General features: G+C 36.7%; 1 protein-coding gene across 1 annotated transcript in view; it reads left to right on the top strand.

Annotated features, from left to right (window-relative positions):
* Positions 1–438: 438 nt before the first annotated feature.
* Positions 439–19,122, top strand: part of cps1 (carbamoyl-phosphate synthase 1, mitochondrial) — a gene marked incomplete in the record, with an annotated part of 42,112 nt that continues 23,428 nt past the window's right edge. The window contains 22 exon segments of the mRNA XM_024287223.2: positions 439–991; positions 1,976–2,085; positions 2,356–2,500; positions 5,142–5,231; positions 5,304–5,360; positions 5,429–5,521; positions 5,601–5,690; positions 6,339–6,467; positions 6,603–6,709; positions 6,910–7,051; positions 7,288–7,365; positions 9,662–9,760; positions 9,861–9,956; positions 11,035–11,224; positions 11,424–11,581; positions 11,684–11,812; positions 13,235–13,379; positions 13,521–13,731; positions 14,005–14,203; positions 14,279–14,455; positions 14,869–14,987; positions 17,609–17,750. Of these exon segments, the coding sequence (XP_024142991.1) occupies positions 878–991; positions 1,976–2,085; positions 2,356–2,500; positions 5,142–5,231; positions 5,304–5,360; positions 5,429–5,521; positions 5,601–5,690; positions 6,339–6,467; positions 6,603–6,709; positions 6,910–7,051; positions 7,288–7,365; positions 9,662–9,760; positions 9,861–9,956; positions 11,035–11,224; positions 11,424–11,581; positions 11,684–11,812; positions 13,235–13,379; positions 13,521–13,731; positions 14,005–14,203; positions 14,279–14,455; positions 14,869–14,987; positions 17,609–17,750 (2,820 nt within the window).

A 19,122-nucleotide genomic window follows, 5' to 3' on the forward strand; every position in this document is an offset into this window, starting at 1 on the left:
AACACATAAAGAAAATCCAACATACCCATATTTAAAACCGTGTGCTGGATTTGCACTTTAATTATCTCTTTAAATAGCAGCTCTGAAAGATTATCTCAACAGGGAAGATATGCTTTCCAAAAGTCTGACTTCTTTCTAAATAGTGGAGGTGTTTCCTGATGTGTTCAGGTCCTGATTTTCGCTCAGACTGCTGAACACAGCAGAGTGGCAGTCAGGCAGCTTTCTCCACAGAGGACCAGTCCTGCAGAGATCAGCAAAAACACAGACCACTCTAATCCTACCACCATGCAGTCTGTTCACGGACAGCTTGCGTTTTTCTTTGCGGGCAATTGGCCTTAAAGAAAGAGTTTGTCAGACACAATGCACTCCACACACGTTTGCAATAAGCTGCTTCAGCTATTTCAAGTGAATATTTTCATTTCTTTTTATTATTTAGATTCAAATGTACAAGTGAGAGTCTGTTGCATTGGCAGGAATATCACATTAATCCAACAAAGATGACAAGAAATCCTAAATTTAACCAACTAAAATTAACAAACACAAAAAAGGATTTAAGTGCGAAATATGATGCTCTTTTCATATTTTTGCCACTTCTTAAGCACACCAACCCTTCAAAAGTACCTAAAAGTAGGCGTTTTCATCAAAAGCCAATAGAAACACGGTGCGCCTGTCGCGTTGAGGAAGCGCCGGCGGCCGCCGCGCATGAGCAAATCAAACGCACACTTGACCTGCCTCTGTGGCCGCTGCTAGGCACGCGCCCACTTGTTTTAAAAAGCTATTAAACAAAGTTAAAGTTAAATTTACTCATCAAGTTAAGTACTTGTAATTTACCCTCCCTTATTTCCACCTTTCCCCCTCACTCATTAGTGAAGCTAGCATGTCAAAGATCCTGCTCGCGTGCGGCGTTGTTAAATCTGTCAGAGCTGGATGCGTGGCGGGCAGAAACGTGGGCTGGCCCCGGCTTCAAACTACCAAACGCTTCAGCTTGAAGGTAAGAAGAACACGCTGGAAAGACACCTGCTGCGGCTCTATATTCTATTATTGTAGGGAATTGTAAAAAAGTCGTCGAAAATATTTATATATTTTTTGAAAATTATTTTAAACCCACATAATAAGTAGACAAAATATCTAAATTCGCATTAAACCATATTTAAGAATGAAATAAAAGTTTGCGAATTTAAAAAGGGTAATATATTTACTTTTTAAAGAATGTGTTTTATTTAAATGGGTACTTTTGGAGGCGTCATGCCAGTTTATTGGGATGTCACGTGGTTCTCTGGCTAAATTTAAAACAAGCTGGATTCTTGTTTCTTTTAAATACTCAAAAAATACATTTATGTTTTTAGTAGAGGAGTATTGTGCTTTGTTATTAAAGAAGAATACATGGGTTGCAGAAATGTTCTGACACGTGTGTTAGAGCGCGTGCACGCATCACTCACATAAATCACAGTACTTCACAAGTTCCAGCCTCACTCATGGTTTCTCAGATATGATGCATACATTCATCATTATTTCCCCTCACAAGAATAAAGATGTCAGTGAGGCATATGGCTACTCACTACCAGCATGTTGTTAACATTTGTCTTCAAATATAATGTAAGTTCTCTAAATGATGATTAAAAATAATAAAAATTGTAAGTTCTCTGAGTGATGATTAAAAATAATAAAAAATAATGATCATTTTGGTGGCTGAGTGCTTCAGTTTGGCAGACGTTCATTGTTTGTCTTAGACTCACACTCTTTTGCATACAAGGGATTTGGATATGTGTCTGTCTCAGCATTTGCAGCACATTGACCTGCTGTTTCAGCAGTAAGTCCCAAAGCTTTACTGGTTCCCATCATTCCCTAAAAAAGTTTAGGCGTGTTTATTTATTTTTTATTTTTTATTTATTTATTTATTTTTTTATTAATAGGATCAAAGTCATTTTGGTTGTAAATTGTGCTTGACACCATTCTTTTTTTTGTTGACCTCCAGGCTCAAACTGCCCGCCTGGTGCTGGAGGATGGCACCTCCATGAAAGGGTTTTCCTTTGGGCACACAGCCTCTGCAGCTGGTGAACTGGTCTTCAATACCGGCTTGGTCGGGTGAGGAGAACCATTGACTTGCCAGCTGATTGTATAAGATCCACTATGACGTTAACCTAAAATGAAAACCCCCAACTTCCATGCATTTATGTTTCCATAGAATTTACTTTAAAAGTTAACACCTTATAAAATTTGCATTTTGTTACTTTCCAAAAGTGTTAAGCTTTGATGATTTTTCTTCACTAAGTGGCTTTGATTTGACACCACACATTGGATTTTGCGTCAGCATCCCTTCATTACAGTACTGACAGGTTAGCTTCTTTGCTTTAGATACCCCGAGGCTCTGACTGACCCCAGCTACAGGGGTCAGATCCTGACACTGACGTACCCAATTGTTGGGAACTACGGTGTACCTAACACAGAGGAGCTGGACGAGCTGGGCCTCAGAAAACACGTGGAGTCCGAACGGATTCAGGTCAGAAAGGCAGCGGGAACTGTGAATCGTAGACTGTTCTATGCGTCACTTGTGTTCACTGTAATGTTTGGAATAAGAGATCAGCTTTCAGCTTTTTATTAGTTTTTCAGGAAAACAACCAAAACATTTTTTTCATTAAGAAGTTACTTTTTTTCCCCAAGAAATCCTTAACAAGTTCAGCAATTAGTCAGTATATAAGAATAATCTGAGATTACATTTACAGATTAATGAAATAACAGATTGTTTTCAGTAACCTACATGTTTTTACTGTTGTCTTTAGTCTAAAAGTTCACCCTGGTAGTCATGGAAGTAAACATATGCTGTCGTTTTTCTGTAATTAGGTTACAGCTAATTTTCATTCTTCTTTTAGCCACAAATTTGACTCATGTATAGAAAAAAGACCCAAATGATCAAATCCTTTTATTCAATGATGCTACAGTAAAATAATCAAATCTATTGTATTGTAGCAGGCTGGGTGGCTATTGGGGTTCTGCCAAGTGTTCTAGATTCCAGAGCTCAGTGAACACACCAGGCATAGATGCTTGTAGACCCTGGGTTCAGTCACTCTGACAAAAGGATTGTCAGTGGTTCAGACTTTTAGAGTTTAGTTAATTTATTTGTATGTTACTGCTGCAAAAAAGTGTTTGAACAACTGAGAAAATACATTTTAATTTTTGGTACAATAGCCTTTGTTTGCGAATACACAGGTCAAATGTTTACTATAGTTTTTCACAGTCTGTATGCACCTGCAGGAGGAATTTTGGCCCACTCTTCCTCACAGATCTTCTCTAGATCAGTCAGGTTTTTGGGTTGTCGCCGAGAAACAGAGTTTGAGCTCCCTCCAAAGATTTTTGACACTCCTTGGCTGTCTGCTTCGGGCCATTTTCATGTCGGAAGACCTAGCCACTACCCATCTTCACTGCTCCATCTTAGGGAAGGAGGTTATTCCCCACAATCACACAATACATGACCCCGGTCATCTTCCTTTAATACAGTGCGTCGTCCTGTCCCATGTGCAGAAAAACATCCCCCTAGCATGATGCTACCACCCCCATGCTTTACAGTAGGGATGGTGTTCTTGGGGATGGAACTCATTTTGTTTCCCCTCCAAACACAGCAAGTGGAATTTAGACCAAAAAGTTCTATTTTGGTCTCATCTGACCCCATGACTCCTCTGGATCATCCAAATGGTCAAACTTAGGACAGGCCTGGACATGTTTTAAATTTGTCTTGGTGTATCATCAACAGTAATCTTGAAAACAGTGGTCCGAACTCTTTTCAAGTTATTGACCAGCTGCTCCTCCTGTGTAGTTCTGGGCTGAGTTCTCTCCTTTCTTAGGATCATTGAGATCGCAAGAGGCGAGCTCTTGCATGAAACCCCAGTCCGAAGGAGATTGACAGTCATATTTAGTTTCTTCCATTTCTTAATAATTGCTCCAACGGTGGATTTTTTTTACCAAGTAGCTTGGCAATTGCCTGATATCTCTTTCCAGACTTGTGGAGGTCTACAATATTGTCTCTGGTCTCTTTGGACAGCTCTTTGGTCTTGGCCATGTTAGTAGTTAAAGTCTTGCTGATTGTATGGGGTGGACAGGTGTGTTTATGCCACTAACGACCTCAAACAGGTGCTTCTAATTTAGGATAATAAGTGGAGTGAAGATGGACTATTTAAATGCACACAAACAGGTCTTTGAGGGTCAGAATTCTAGCTGATAGGTGTTTGAATACTTGCTTGCAGCAGTAGTATGCAAATAAATTGTTTAAAAAAATATCCAAGTACTCAGATACTCGTTACACCTCTGGTCTCTGTGTTCTTTGTCTCTTTTAGACTGTATGTGTGTGTGTTGGTAAAGTTTCAGAGAATAACATGAATAAATAATGTTTAGATTGGCAGCTTCAGGCCACTGTTTTTAAACGTTTGTATGTTTTACCAAATAAAACTGGGAAACTGGGATTTTGATGCCACAGAGAAATTGATAAAATGCCAATCATGGATGATATTTTATTACCAATATGTTTAAGTTTTGACAAACTGCTAGAACTTTATTTGCTTCTTTTTTTACATAATCTTAAATGTACAAGCACAAACAGGTGGAAGGAGACACAAATGAGCAAGATAAAATATGATTTTTTTTATTTTGTTTTTTACAAAAATCATTATAAAGTATGTATTTTCAATCTCATTTAATTTTTTTTTTTTTTACATTTGTTTCCCTCCAGACCTTGGTTTTATGTGAACGTATAACAACAGTACAATGTACTGCACCATGGTTTTATTTATAAAAATTAAGCTACAAACAATATGAAAAAAAACACCTAGAAGACGTTTAAAATCTCCTTTCATTCACGTTCATCTTTTTTATTGTTTTTTTTTGTGTGCAAACCAGTAGGAAATGTGGAAACAATGTCATCAATAACATAAAATACATGGGTCAACTTCTGATAGCAGGGTCATATTAAAACAAAACAAACAAAGAAATCCTAGAAAGTTGATGAATAAAGTTGCTGGTTGCATGTTTAAGTTGGAGGTCCAGAGTAACTAAAATTGTTCACAATACTGTTGAAAGTCTTCAGGAGATCTTTGTGTTAATGAACTCGTAATGGATTAGTCAAAACTGAACTTTTGCATTGATGCTTTAAGGTGTCTGGTCTTCTGGTTCAAGACTACAGCCATGAGTACAGCCACTGGAACTCTGTCAAGTCTTTGGGCCAATGGCTGCAGGAAGAGAAGGTCAGCTTGAACTAACCAGAACACCATGTTATGGGATTGTTCTTTAAATGTGTGTTTGTTTCCCTTTCAAAGGTTCCTGCTCTGTTCGGGATAGACACCAGAATGTTGACCAAGATCATCAGAGACAAGGTTTTACATTAGAACCAGCCAACTGACCTGTTTGGACCAGCCAATTGAATATATTTGCTTCTCCTCAGGGTACAGTTTTGGGAAAGATTGAATTTGAAGGCCAGCCTGTTGACATATCTGACCCGAACCAGAAAAACCTGGTAGAAGAGGTTTCAACCAAGGTGACGGTCTCTCTGTTTCCCACTGAGTTTAGTATTAGTTTATGAGTCCAAACACAACGTTTCCCTATTTACTCAACAGGAAACAAGAGTTTTCGGTAAAGGGAACCCAGTTAAAGTGGTGGCTGTTGACTGTGGTATTAAGCACAACATAATTAGACTACTAGTTAAGGTAAGATTGATGATGTTTAGACTCCACTCTAATTTTACCATGTAATCACCAACTAAACAGTTGGTCCTAAGCTATGGACACATTGGGGAATTGACGTGCATTCAAAAATATGCTTAGGCTTCTTTTTTTTTTTTTTTTTCTACTGTGTACTAGCGCATGTCTTCCTAGTACAGTTGGACGGGGTTTGCGGTGAAATTTAGGCACAAAATAGAAACCGTTCGGTTCATTGCTAGCTTCTTTGCAATGGATTACCATCTTGACCTTGGTTTATCTTTATTTGAAAAACAAACACAACAAACACGATTGTCGTAAGGTCGTCACTGTGCCCAAGTTTACCAAATAAACCTAATCTATTTGCCTGTTTCTAATCAGAATCCCTGACTAGTTAAAGTTTGGTCTGGCTTAACTAGCAACACACGTTCAGTTGCCACGCATTTTGTATGTTGACCCCGAAAACGGTTGTAAAAACTTGCTTAGCTATTTGTGCATGCAAGATTTTTGAACGCAGAAGCCTGAAAAGTCTGTTTACATAGACTGTCAAGTGTAAGTGGTTGCTTGAACGTGCATTGTTGATGGTGGTGTGAATGTAGCTTTTCAAGCACGTCTATGCTATAAGATAAGTTCAGAGTTGTATGCTGCTGCGTACAGAGAGGTGCAGAGGTCCACCTGGTGCCATGGGACCAGGATTTGTTGAGTTTACAATACGACGGCCTCTTCATATCAAACGGACCCGGAGATCCATCTCTTGCAAAGACACTCATCAGCAATATTCGAAAGGTATAATCTTTAAATGATTTCATTTGTTTTGCCTTTCAGTTGCAGAGCTTTGTATTAGCAGTTTACACAGTATTACTATGTTCTGTAGTGTTTATGGTAAGGTTAAAAATGTCCATGCAATTGTTTTTGTTTAAGGTGCTGGAGAGCGAGCGTCCAGAACCAGTGTTTGGTATCTGTATGGGTAATCAGATTACTGCTTTGGCTGCAGGAGCAAAGTCTTATAAACTACCTATGGGGAACAGGTAAACTCAAGTCCCTAAATCCACTTTGTTCCTGTTGGAGTTTTTTTAAATCTGTAAGTTGAATTACTACTAGATTGGAAAGAAGCTAAGGCCTAATCAAGAGGTTGGCATCTATAGATAAATAAAACATACTTCAATGCCTTCCTTCTCTATTAAATGATGGAAAATCTGTACATTTTTGCACGTCTGTGTTTCCCCAGAGGCCAGAACCAGCCAGTGCTGAACGTGATGACAGGCCAGGCCTTCATTACAGCACAGAACCATGGTTACGGCATAGATAGCAAGTCGCTGCCTCCAGGCTGGAGTCCGCTGTTCATCAACGCTAATGATGGCACAAATGAGGTTGTTTTCATGTTCAGTGTGTGTGTGTGTGTTTTTTTTATACAACGTGGCATTTTGATCCTTTTGTCAGAGAGCACCTTTTTGTCTTTTCAAAGGTAACCCACATAAATACAGAGGTGTTGCGTTTACAGACTTGTTTTCAAAACACCACATTAGAAATTTGATCTTGTTCCTGAGTTTTTGTGTGGATTTTTTTTGTTTCATTTTCTTATAAAAAAAGTATGCATAATTTCCAGGGCATCATGCACAACAGCAAGCCGGTTTTCACGGCCCAGTTCCATCCGGAGGCTAAGGGTGGTCCCACCGACACAGAGGTAATTAAAGACTTTGATGGTGCTGCATAAAGTACCTGAATGCTATCTTGCAACTAATTAAAGGTGTATTCACAAGATGCAACCAAGGTAAAAGTTAGTTTTTTTTTTCTAAAATAGCAATTGTGTAAATGATAGCCGGGGAAAAAAAAATGTCAGTGTTCAGATAACAGTCAAACTTGCAATTAGATGAAGTGACTAATAAATACACTTCAGTGATGAGAACCTTCACCAGGTTCATCAGGTTTCTGTATAGTTTTTTGCACAGCAAAGCACTTTTTAAACTCTTGCATTTCTTTTTTCCCCTAATGTTCATATGGTTTACATTGTAGTGTAAGTGCTGCTGTCACTCATCATGTGTAAAAGATGTTTTATCACTGGGCTTACCTTACATACTCAAAATAAAACAGATGTGATATGTATAACCAAGCTGAGGTTGACACTGATGAAGCCCCATCCCTTCCAAAAGCCTCTTTAAGCTGCTTTAAGTCATGTGACCAAGACGGATGTTATGAACATAATCTGGCAGTTTTCCAAAATAAAAACTTGATTCAGGTTCAGAAAATAAACTAAATGGAAATAATCTAAGTTAGCATATGTACGTGTATATATATATATATATATATATATATATATATATATACATACATATATATTTTTTATCTTTCTGTGGCCCAGCATCGGTCAGTGACCCGGGGATTGTGGACCACTGCTCTTATGTACTTATCCTCTTGCTCAGTTGTCCAGCGGGGCCTCCCACTTTTTCTACTCTGGTTAGGGCCTCTTTGTGCTGTTCTCTGAAGAGAGTACTGCGTACCTTTATAGGACATTTTCAGTTTCTTGACAAATTCTCTCTTGGAACAGCCTTCATTTCTACGAACAACAGTAGACTGTCGAGTTTCACATGAAAATTCTCTTTTTCTGGTCATTTTGAGCCTTTAATCGACCTCACAAATGTAATGCGCTGGATTCTTAACCTACTCAAGGGAAGGCCAGTTTTATATTTTCTCTAACCAGAATAACCACTTTCAGCTGTCCTAACATGATTGCACAAATGTTTTTAATCATCTGTTGGCCTTCTGACACAATGAGCAAACACATTGTACCAGTAGAACACTTGAGTGATAGTTACTGGAAATGGGCCTTTAGTCTCCTATGTAGAAAATGCAACAAAAACAGACATTTACTCCCAGAATAGTAATTTTTTAATCATTCACCATATCAATAATGCATAGTGTATTTCTGAGTTATTTTCATTGAAAAAATAGGACACTTTTGAACTGAATTGCAGTGTAAACGTTTTTGTTTGTTCTGTGCCTTTTTAATGGGTCATGAGCTAAACTGTAGCACCTTTAGATATTTTAAATGGTTATAATTGAACAATCTAATCTCAAACATACAAAAAAAGCTAGATGCATGCTAACCCGTCTCTTTTTTTATTTTTAAGCTGGAGTAAAATCAGATTTCAGAGGCTGTATAAGAAACAAAAACGCCCAGGTTTCATGTTTAGCAGTATCAACTACTCAAATGAAGTCTGTATACTAGTGAAGAACCAGAGGGGAAAGTATAAATCTCAGGTGTAAAAAATAAATGGAATGTGTGAAAATGTGTGGAACTTAAGTGCTGAAAAGCTGTAGAAGAGATGCAGTGGACTGAGGTAAACTGCCTGATCATTCAGCCAATTATTCAGTCCAATGCTTTAGCCAGTGACTAAATATTTTGAAGTGACCAAACACTTCTGCAGCAGTGTCTGGCATAAAACTAGACAGTAACAGAGACGTATAACACCTGTGGTGTAATAGCAGACGGTGTGTAGGGCCAGTTAACTTAGATTAAATTAGGAAATAAAGGAGTTGGTTATGCTATTATTGGATGGAAAGAGAGAAACACTTTTGAACCAGTATGTCTTTCTTTATTGCATGTTGTGAAATCCACTTTGAATCAGATTTATATCTTTGAGCTTTCATTGATTTAAAAGTGAAAACTGTTTTTATAACGTTGACTAAATCTTTTCTAAAATGAAACATTTTGTTCTGAACCAGAAAAAAACAAATCAACTCAATAATCTAAAATATCCGATGAACTACTGCATTCATTTTATAAATATTTTTCACGGCAAAATACATATGCATTCTAGTTATGTGGCAGAAAGCAAAGAGATAACAATTAGGTTTTTATGAATGTAAAATAAATGTCTCTAAGTTGTAGCCAGTGTGGCAGTTTTTAAGTGAAACTTTGCTAAAATCTGTGGATGTATTGTCTTAATTGTGGATAAATGGATATTTTTTTTGTCTTGCAGTTTCTTTTTGATGCCTTCATATCCCTGATTAAGAAAGGAAAAGATGCCAACATAGTGTCAGTCATGCCCAAAAAACCTTGCCTTCCTCCCAGAGCTAAGGTAGGAATAAAATATAAACGATGACATTGAATGCCACACTCGTGTTGATTTTGTAAATGCTTCTGTCTGCTGTGTTGATATTCTCTTTGTGTTCGTATAGGTGTCAAAAGTGCTGGTCTTGGGGTCTGGAGGTCTGTCCATTGGTCAGGCGGGAGAGTTTGATTACTCTGGATCTCAGGCCATCAAGGCTATGAAGGTAAACTCTTAAGGACAGTCACATTTAGATTAGATTTATTGATGAGTAACATGTAACTTTATTTTTCATTAAAATATTTACAATGAAAATGCAAAAATGAAATTATGCACTCGGAGAAATAATGTAGTACATGTCAAATGCAAACAAACAAATTCCCAAGAAAAAAAAAAGTCCTAAGCTCTAAGTTAAATGCTGCCTGGTGATGCATTTGAGGGCAGGACTAAAGGAAAGGTGAAGCAATCTAGTAATTTTTGAGAGATGTCTCATTACACGTGTTCATAGTAAGCAACATTTCTGACATTTAGAGTGAAACTCAGACGAAAAGAGCTATATCTTCAACCAGAAATAAATTACATCTAAACATTAAAAACACATATTGGAGTCTTTTGACTCACAACCAAAGGATTCCTTCAACTCCTTGTTAGGTTGCTGCCTTGGGAACCGTTAAAAACAAACAACAGACCAAAGGGACCGCTGCTATGGTCATGCTGAAGTATGGAGGGAGTTTGTTGTAGTTGTGGAACTTTTCAGTTGTTTAGTTTGCCTCAGAAACATTCAGGTGATCCATCAGGCCCCTTAGAAACATGATTCTTAAACATTTTTTTTACAGCCAGGATGCAGTGATGTTGACCTTTGGGGGTTTATTGTGAACACATAATGACTCAGAATGTCTCTCTTTGAGCAACCAGAGGAAGAGAGGAAAATAGTTCTGAAATCTTAAAAATGTAAATATTGTTCCAACCTGTGCTATATGTAACATTTGATAAATGTCTTAAGTCCCTCTCCAATCATCTTTTGAGTTATTTTTAAAGTGTTACTAGTGGTCTTTTAAATAATGATTATGCCGTTTTTAGCCAAAATAATAAAAAAAAAATGTACGTTTGATCTACTTTTCCTTATATATGTTCTCCATCATTAGAAAGGTGCCATAAGAACATGTTAAAAACACCAAAAATACAATTTTCATCAGAGTAGATCTTTAAGTGTCCAAAGAATAATTGTGCTCCCTAATTAATAAAAAAAGGACTTAATGTAAAACTAACTCAATGTTGACATTCTCTTGTGGGCTTTTTTTTAGGAAGAAAATCTGAAGACGGTGCTCATGAATCCAAACATCGCCTCTGTTCAGACAAACGAAGTTGGCTCCAAACAGGCAGACTCCGTCTACTTTCTGCCCGTCACACCTGAGTTTGTAACTGAAGTCATCAAAGCTGAGCGTCCGGATGGGATTCTTCTCTCAATGGGTGGACAGACTGCCCTCAACTGTGGTAACAGATGTGTTTTCTTAAGATTTAGAATTGTAGAGGAAGGAAACCTTTAATAAGCTTCCATTAAGTTAAATGCACACAAAAATGTTCATGTGGAGAAAAAAAACTATCATTCCTGGAAGTTCTGGTATATCAAATTGTAAAGGAAAGTACTAGTTACATGTGTTTATGTGTAGTTCTTTTGTAATGTAATCCTCAGGAGTTGAACTATTCCAGCGTGGGATTTTAGAGAAGTTTGAAGTGAAAGTTCTTGGAACACCAGTGGAGTCCATAATGGCCACAGAGGACAGACAGCTGTTTGCTGATAAACTGATGGAGATCAATGAGAAGATTGCACCCAGTATTGCTGTGGAATCTGTAAGCATCAACATCCAGTCAAGCTAAATATAAATGTATTCTAGATTTATGTATTTTTGTAAAAAACATGTAAAAAATAAAGAAATATTTTGCACGTTTCAGGTTTCTGATGCTCTAAAGGCAGCGGAACAGATTGGTTACCCAGTGATGTTACGATCCGCTTATGCTTTAGGAGGATTGGGTTCTGGTCTGTGTGCTAACAAAGAGAAGCTGGAGGAAACCGCCCACAAGGTCAGAATAAGTGATAACTATAAATGTTCGTATTAGAGTCTACAAGTCATGAAAAGAGGCAACATTTCTTCAAATCTTTATCTTAATTATTGATGAACTCAGTTAGTAATGGCTTAATGCAAGCTTGAGTATCCTCCTGTGTTATCTTTTGCAGCAAATCCTTTTTTAAAAGTGTAAAGTTGTTTTTTCAGTTTGTATCAAGGATAGGGCAAATGTTCAGAGAGCTCGTTGTTGATCTGTTAGCAAAAACAAAAGTACTTCCATCTATGGAAAATGTAGCAACATAAACTGTCCTTGTAAAATATTTTTCAATCAAAGATAAATATGAGTTCAGAAAAGTATAACATGTATAAATACTTAGCCTGTGCAATGACATGTCGTATATGGCATCCATTATTTAACTTTGGAGCAATCTACTTCAACTTACAAACCTTAATTAACGCACCAGATGTCAATGAATAAAATATTATAGGTCTTTTCGAAATGAAGTACTTTGAAGGATCGATAAGCCGTAAAAAGATCTTAAAATACATATATTTGTCTTAAATTCTTAGTGAAAATGTTAACCTTTTTTTGTTTGGTCAAAAATGTATGTAAAAAAAAAGGAAATTTAACCAGCAAAAACTCAAAAAAATCCTTATTTTTTATTTTAAATTAGGTTAAATGTCTCAATACTTTATGCTCTGCCAGAAAATGATGTTTTTAAATGCACTTTCTGCATGAAGTGACCAAAGTGAGACTTTCAGTCTATGTAAGAGAGTTTCAAATAAAACCAAATATAATTCTAAAATGATGACAAAACATTTTTGGATCCTTGACATGTAAAAAATTGTAAAACAGATTTTGCAGAAGTTGTTGTAATTTTAGCTTCGAAATGTGTTAAGATAAAAATTACTGCATAAAAGGTGCTTTTGTTAGTATATTCATTGGATATATAACACGTTTTTTCTTTGCTTTGATCTCTTAAACAGCAAGAATGACAGAAATCTCAATATTGTAGAAAAATGCTATTTTTATTTTCAAAACAAAGATGATGCGAAGCAAAATTGTTGGCCAGAAGAACAAGAACATTGGTATTTTTTTTTATTCGTAAACATTAGGATATTGTTCCACTGAGTGGGGTTATCATTTTGTATTATTTTATTCTAGGATCTTATTTTTATTCTTATGAATCACATTAAACCAAACTGCACATGGTACATTTATTCTGTTTGTGGTTAAAATATAAGCTTAAAAAGGGCTTAAAAATGTATTGCCCTTAACCTGTCTGACTATTTATAGACCAGATAATTATTTTTGGATATTCCGAAAAGGGAAACATAATTTCTACAAATTGATTTCAACATTGACAAGTCTTTGACATGAAGTATTCCATCACTGTTCCTGTCATACCTTTGGAACTGAAAACGATGTGTTCTCCAGGCTCTCGCCATGAGCAGTCAAATCTTGGTGGAGAGGTCCTTACTGGGCTGGAAGGAGGTAGAATATGAAGTGGTGAGGGATGTGGCGGATAACTGTGTTACTGTCTGCAACATGGAAAACTTTGATCCACTGGGAATTCACACAGGTGACCAACTTTCCCATTTAAAAAAAATGACAAATACATAAATTGCAATACATAAAATACAATTAAAAAATGATTTTGTTTTAGTAAATAAAATTTGAATTGCCTTTCACCTTTGAAAAACCCTCTTCACTTTTTCTACAGGTGACTCCATAGTTGTGGCACCTAGTCAGACACTTTCCAACGAGGAATACCACATGCTTCGCGAGACCGCTATCAAGGTGGTCCGCCACCTGGGAATTGTGGGTGAATGCAACATTCAGTACGCACTTCATCCTTCATCTCTTGAGTACTGCATCATTGAGGTTAACGCCCGGCTCTCCAGAAGCTCAGCTCTGGCATCCAAGGCAACTGGGTGAGACTATGTTGATGCAATGACAAAAGATTGACTTATAATTAACAGTTTATATATGTATTATTTTGCCATACAATAAAGAAAAACAATTTTTTGGGTGGGGCATTTGAGCTTTTTTGAAGGTTTTTAGCATTTACTGAGTGAGTTTATGAGTATGATAAATCATAGATCAATGTACAATGTAAGTATTTTCAATTTAGTATTTTTATTTCTGGTTTAACCTTCTGTTGCCTGATATTTGGTCATCCGGACTTCTTTGTACTTGCATCACAGGTATCCTCTGGCCTTTGTGGCAGCTAAGTTGGCTCTTGGAATCCCTCTTCCTGAAATCCGGAACGCTGTGTCTGAGAAAACCACCGCCTGCTTTGAGCCGAGCTTAGACTACATCGTCACTAAAATTCCTCGTTGGGACCTGGACCGCTTTCAGGGCATGTCCCGTGAAATCGGCAGCGCTATGAAGAGTGTTGGAGAGGTGTGGATGAACACTCATTTAATCACTCAGCTGCTTTAATAAATCACATACCGTTATGTTTTCCTTCACCTTTAGGTAATGGCAGTGGGTCGAACTTTTGAGGAGAGTGTTCAGAAGGCCTTGAGGATGTGTCATCCATCTGTGGACGGCTTTGTTCCCCAGCTGCCACTCAAGAAGGCCTGGGCTGACACCCACGACCTGCAACAGGAGCTGGCTGTGCCCTCCAGCACTCGCATTTTCTCCCTGGCTAAAGTGAGCAAATCTTTCTAAATGTTAATTATGAATGTTTCTGACTACAGTTTGCTCCTAGCGAGCTGCTGTAAGGGAGTCTGATGAGAGTAAAACCTGAATTTATTTGTGAACTGCAGAGTTGACTTGTTCTTTTCCACAAACCTTCAATGCTTTGTGATCCACTGAGACAAAAGTTGAATGAGGTTGTCATTTCCGCTTAGTAAACCTCCAGCTCTTTCATTTTCAACAATTAAAAATGACGTTAAAGAAGCTAATGATTCTTATCAAACTCATGACCCTGAAGAAAAAGTCAACAGTGAAGAAGTTCATGATGTCCGTGGTGATTTGTCAGTTACGTTGGAGTCTGAATGTCAACTTTCACAGCCATGAATAAATAATGTGATGGCTGACTATATGACGTGTTTACCTTAAAGGCCCTCCATCAAGGTATGAGTGTTGGTGAGATCCATCGACTGACAGCCATAGACAAGTGGTTCCTCCATAAACTCCAAAGGATAACACACCTGGAACAACACCTTCAAACTTACAAAAGGTAACACAAACTCAAAAGTTACACTTTGTTGTTCCACTTGTGCTTCTCTGAGGATCTAACTACAAACCTTATTAAAGTAAATAAATCGACTATTTTATTTTTCTTTTCTTGTTTAAAGAAGTGAATACATATTTTTGTAACAATTGCAGTAAAAAAAAAAATACAAAGTTCATTTCAGGGATTTGATCTCTCAACTCCCCTAACCAACTAGTAGGAGGAGAATCACAAAAGATTGTCAAAAAATATATATTTATTTTTTTAAGTTCCATAAACAATGGAAGAAAACAGGAGAACACAGTAACAGGAACTTATGAATAAACTATATGAGGCACATAGTAAAGTAGTGTTAGACTGAGGTGGAGCAAAGTGGGCATTCAATTTCTTTTCAAATAGCTGCTCTAATCAGGAACCATTCATTTGAAACTGCTTACGGAGAGAGAATAAAATGCTAGGACTTAAAGGTCGTGACCCTAGCAGACAGTTTAGGGAAAAAAAGGATTTTACCAGTATCAAAAAATAGAAAAGCTTAAAAATACAAAGTTTGTGTTGATTTTTTTTCTTCTTGTTTTTAGAATTTACATTTATTACTTTAAAAAAAATTCCAGTAAAACAATGAACAAAAAGAGCAAATAAAAAGTGGAAGAATATGTTTAAGGTTTTAAGACTTTTTAGATGGGTTACTGTTGTCAAATGTTTGTTTTAATGTGTCATAAAAAGGTTAAACATGTTATCACACCCACATTCATCCCTACAGCAGCAATAGTTTTTGTTTCAGTTTAAAATGCTCATATTTTTAATCTTCTCTATGTTGAGTGTCTTCTGATTGGTTGACGTCTCTCTCTGGTTCTGGTAACTGGTCTACAGTGCAAAGGTGTGAGACCTGTACCCAGAAATTTAGAGAAATGAGGCAGCCATGCAGGAACAGCTTTAGATCAGGGCGGCCCAAACCCCATCTTGTAAGGCTGGAATTCCCCTTGTTTTTTTAGTTATCCCTACTCGGACTGATCTTAACACTTGCATCAGACCAGAATGAATCGGAAAGAGTGTTTAGAAAAGAAGCAGGGCGGTGAACCTCGAGGCAGAGGGTTAGACAGTCCTGCTTTAGACCACTTTAGTCCACAGTAAAAAGTTGGATAATGATTTTCCTCATTTGTGAACCCTGCAAATATATTTACTAAAAAGCAAAAAAAGATGAAAGGCAGTGAGTGTGAAGAAAACCGTCACTGGGTCAAATCTATCCTGAAAAATAAACTGCATCCACTGCTGTTTGTTACAAAGGAACTGTGGGAACAAGAAGCAATGCTGATGCAAGCCAAGAGCTTTTTGTCAGGATATTGATAAATTGGTCAAGGGTAATGGTAGTCTTTTATTAAAAAAATGCCAAATAATGTGATTTTAGGGGTTAGAGATTTTACTTTTAACTAGAAATATATTTTAGTAAAAAACTCAGAACTCATTGATCAGAATGTGCAACTATTTCGACAAAAAATAAAAACATTCTGAAGCATTAAAAGTCACTCCACATTTCAGTTTCTCAAAACAGGTTTGCTACCTGTCAGTTTCCTGTGTATTTTTCTCCCTCTTTCCCCACAGCTCTTACTTAAGCAGTTCAAATCAAAGCTACAGTGAATTATCATGGGGCAGCCAAAGGTTACCTTCTGCCTTTTTCTATCTTTGCCGTTAAATAATTAATGACCGTCCATCCAACGGGACCCCACTGGAGCACGCTGACACATTGGGGGTCATTGTAGTCTCCCTGCCTGTGGTGCTGGGAATGTTGGGATGAGTAAAAACATTGGGGTGCTGTCAGAATGATGGCTCATGGAGCTAAATGCAGGTGGGCTCCAAGTTTCAATGGTTACTGGTGAATTAGAACTTAACATGTTGATTATATATTCCACTAATTTTATTCATTAAAAAACATTTTTTTTTTGCTTAGACTTCTTCAAATAAAACTCTTCCTGGAGCACAAACAGTATTTTTCCCCTCTTAGGGTTAAATGAGGCTTTTCTCTTTGAAATGTCCAATCTTGTTAGTTTGTGAAAATAATAATAAAGAGGGAAGAAATTCAACTTTAGTTTAGTAGCTGAATTCTTTCTTTCTATAAGATGGTTTTTCATTTTTTGCTTCTCCTTTGCTTGCAATTTATCTTTTTTTTTGCTAATCTAGATTGAGGTAATCACTTCTGTCTATACCTAAGAGAACCAATATTTACCACTGAGTAAAATAAAATACAATCAACAAGTTTATTTGATATAAATTACATAAAGTGTCTCTGTTTTGCAAAGCATATTTTTCCTCAGCATCACTTTGATGTCTTCATAACTTTCCAGATGATTGAAAGAGTTTGATATTTTCTTGGCTGCTCATTTATTTTGTCGCTGGAGAAAATGGAACTATAAATATCTTTCACCTTTAGTTTCTGAAGAATAAATAACAGAGTGAATGAGAATGAGCAAAAATGATCCATAAAATGATTCACTTTAAGGTTTTTAATTGTTCTTTCAAGTTTTAATTTATTTTATATTTTGAAAATGTCTAAATGTTTAAGGAGCTTATTTTAACTGGACATGTTGAGCTTGTTTCTTTTTCTTTTCATTTATTTTTGTCTTGTTTCACAGTGGCACAGTACCCAGAGAGCTGCTGCTGAAGGTCAAGCAGGATGGCTTCTCAGATAAGCAGATTGGTCAGATTCTAGATGGTAATGAGAGAGGAGCCAGAGACCTAAGGCTCTCCTATGGTATCAGACCTTGGGTCAAACAGGTGAGGATCACTGGGTGACAAACATACACTGGAATAGACTAATCTTGTTAATCGAGTATATAATTGATCATTACAATTGTGCAGTTTTGCCCAGATTTAACATGTTTAGTTGTTAACAAAATGAATATTTACAACAACATATGCACACAATATAAAAGGAACACTCAAAGGATAAAGAAAAATGAAGTAAATTTTAATTAAATTTTTGAGTTTTTTTTTTAACTAACTGTTGTGAATCAGGAGCAGACAAAATAAAACATTTGGAAAAAGCTAGTAGCTATGATATAGAAGCTACAAATGGCAGGCCACAACCTCCTTAGAGGGAGAGTGTCCACTGGTGGATGATAGGAAATGGGAGCAGGCTTACTTCACGCCGACAGTCCCGCCCCCAACTCAGAGGTGAATTTCTACTAAACTGCTGCCGGTTTGCAGAAACTGTCCTAGAAACAACACAGGTTTTATAATTTTGGCTAAAAATTGCATAATTATATTTAAAAGTCCACTGGGAACGCCTTTTCAATAGATCAAAAGATGATTGGAGTTCATTCAAAAAGTCGGAAAAATATCGAAGTTTTTGTGGTTTATTGGGAGTTTTATTTACAGAAAATTTAAGGAGGTCATAATGGTTACACTAGTACAACTTTTTTATTGTTTCTAACAAGTTTACAGATTGTTTTGGAAAGATGAATGAATTAAATTATAGGATTAGTAGCATCTAAATCTTGATTTTATTTGAATTAAGCAAAAAGGTGAATAGTACAAGAAGAATGAGATAAGAGTAAAATGACACGTTTTTTTGGATCTTAACAAATACTGATTATATGCTGTAACAAGGTGCTTTCTTGATGGATTGAATGTAATAATCATTGGTAATTATAATTAATAATTTTAGAAGATAAAGTGAATTTAATCAAATTCATTCACGTTCTTCATTGCTTTCCTTCTGAGTTTAAAGACAAATAACCCATCCAGTCTGATCATGTATTTGTAGAATGTTGCATTTTGGTACGATGTGAGCTGGTGAGGTCGCTGGTTGTTCACAGCTTTATGAATCATCATTTCAACTTTTATATAAAACAGTCAAGCTCCAAAGGAAAGTAAAGACATCAGAAAATAGGCCAAGGAAGCAGAGCTGATCAGACGCGCAGAAAAACAAAGGAAATGAAAACAATTTAGGTCTCAAGCTGCTCCACCAGATTCTCCTGATTATGTTGCTTTTGTGCAAATGCAATGGTTTCTAGAGTCCTGTTTGAATCTTTATTCACAAATTTCATCTAAAGTACGTACTTTTTTTTGTTTTGATTTTAAGAATTCCTAATTGCAATAAGAAAACAAAATTATTAAGAAAATACAATCTATATGCAGAACAATA

This window comes from Oryzias melastigma, linkage group LG21, assembly GCF_002922805.2.
Source record: "Oryzias melastigma strain HK-1 linkage group LG21, ASM292280v2, whole genome shotgun sequence".
NCBI classification, from domain to species: Eukaryota; Metazoa; Chordata; class Actinopteri; order Beloniformes; family Adrianichthyidae; genus Oryzias; species Oryzias melastigma.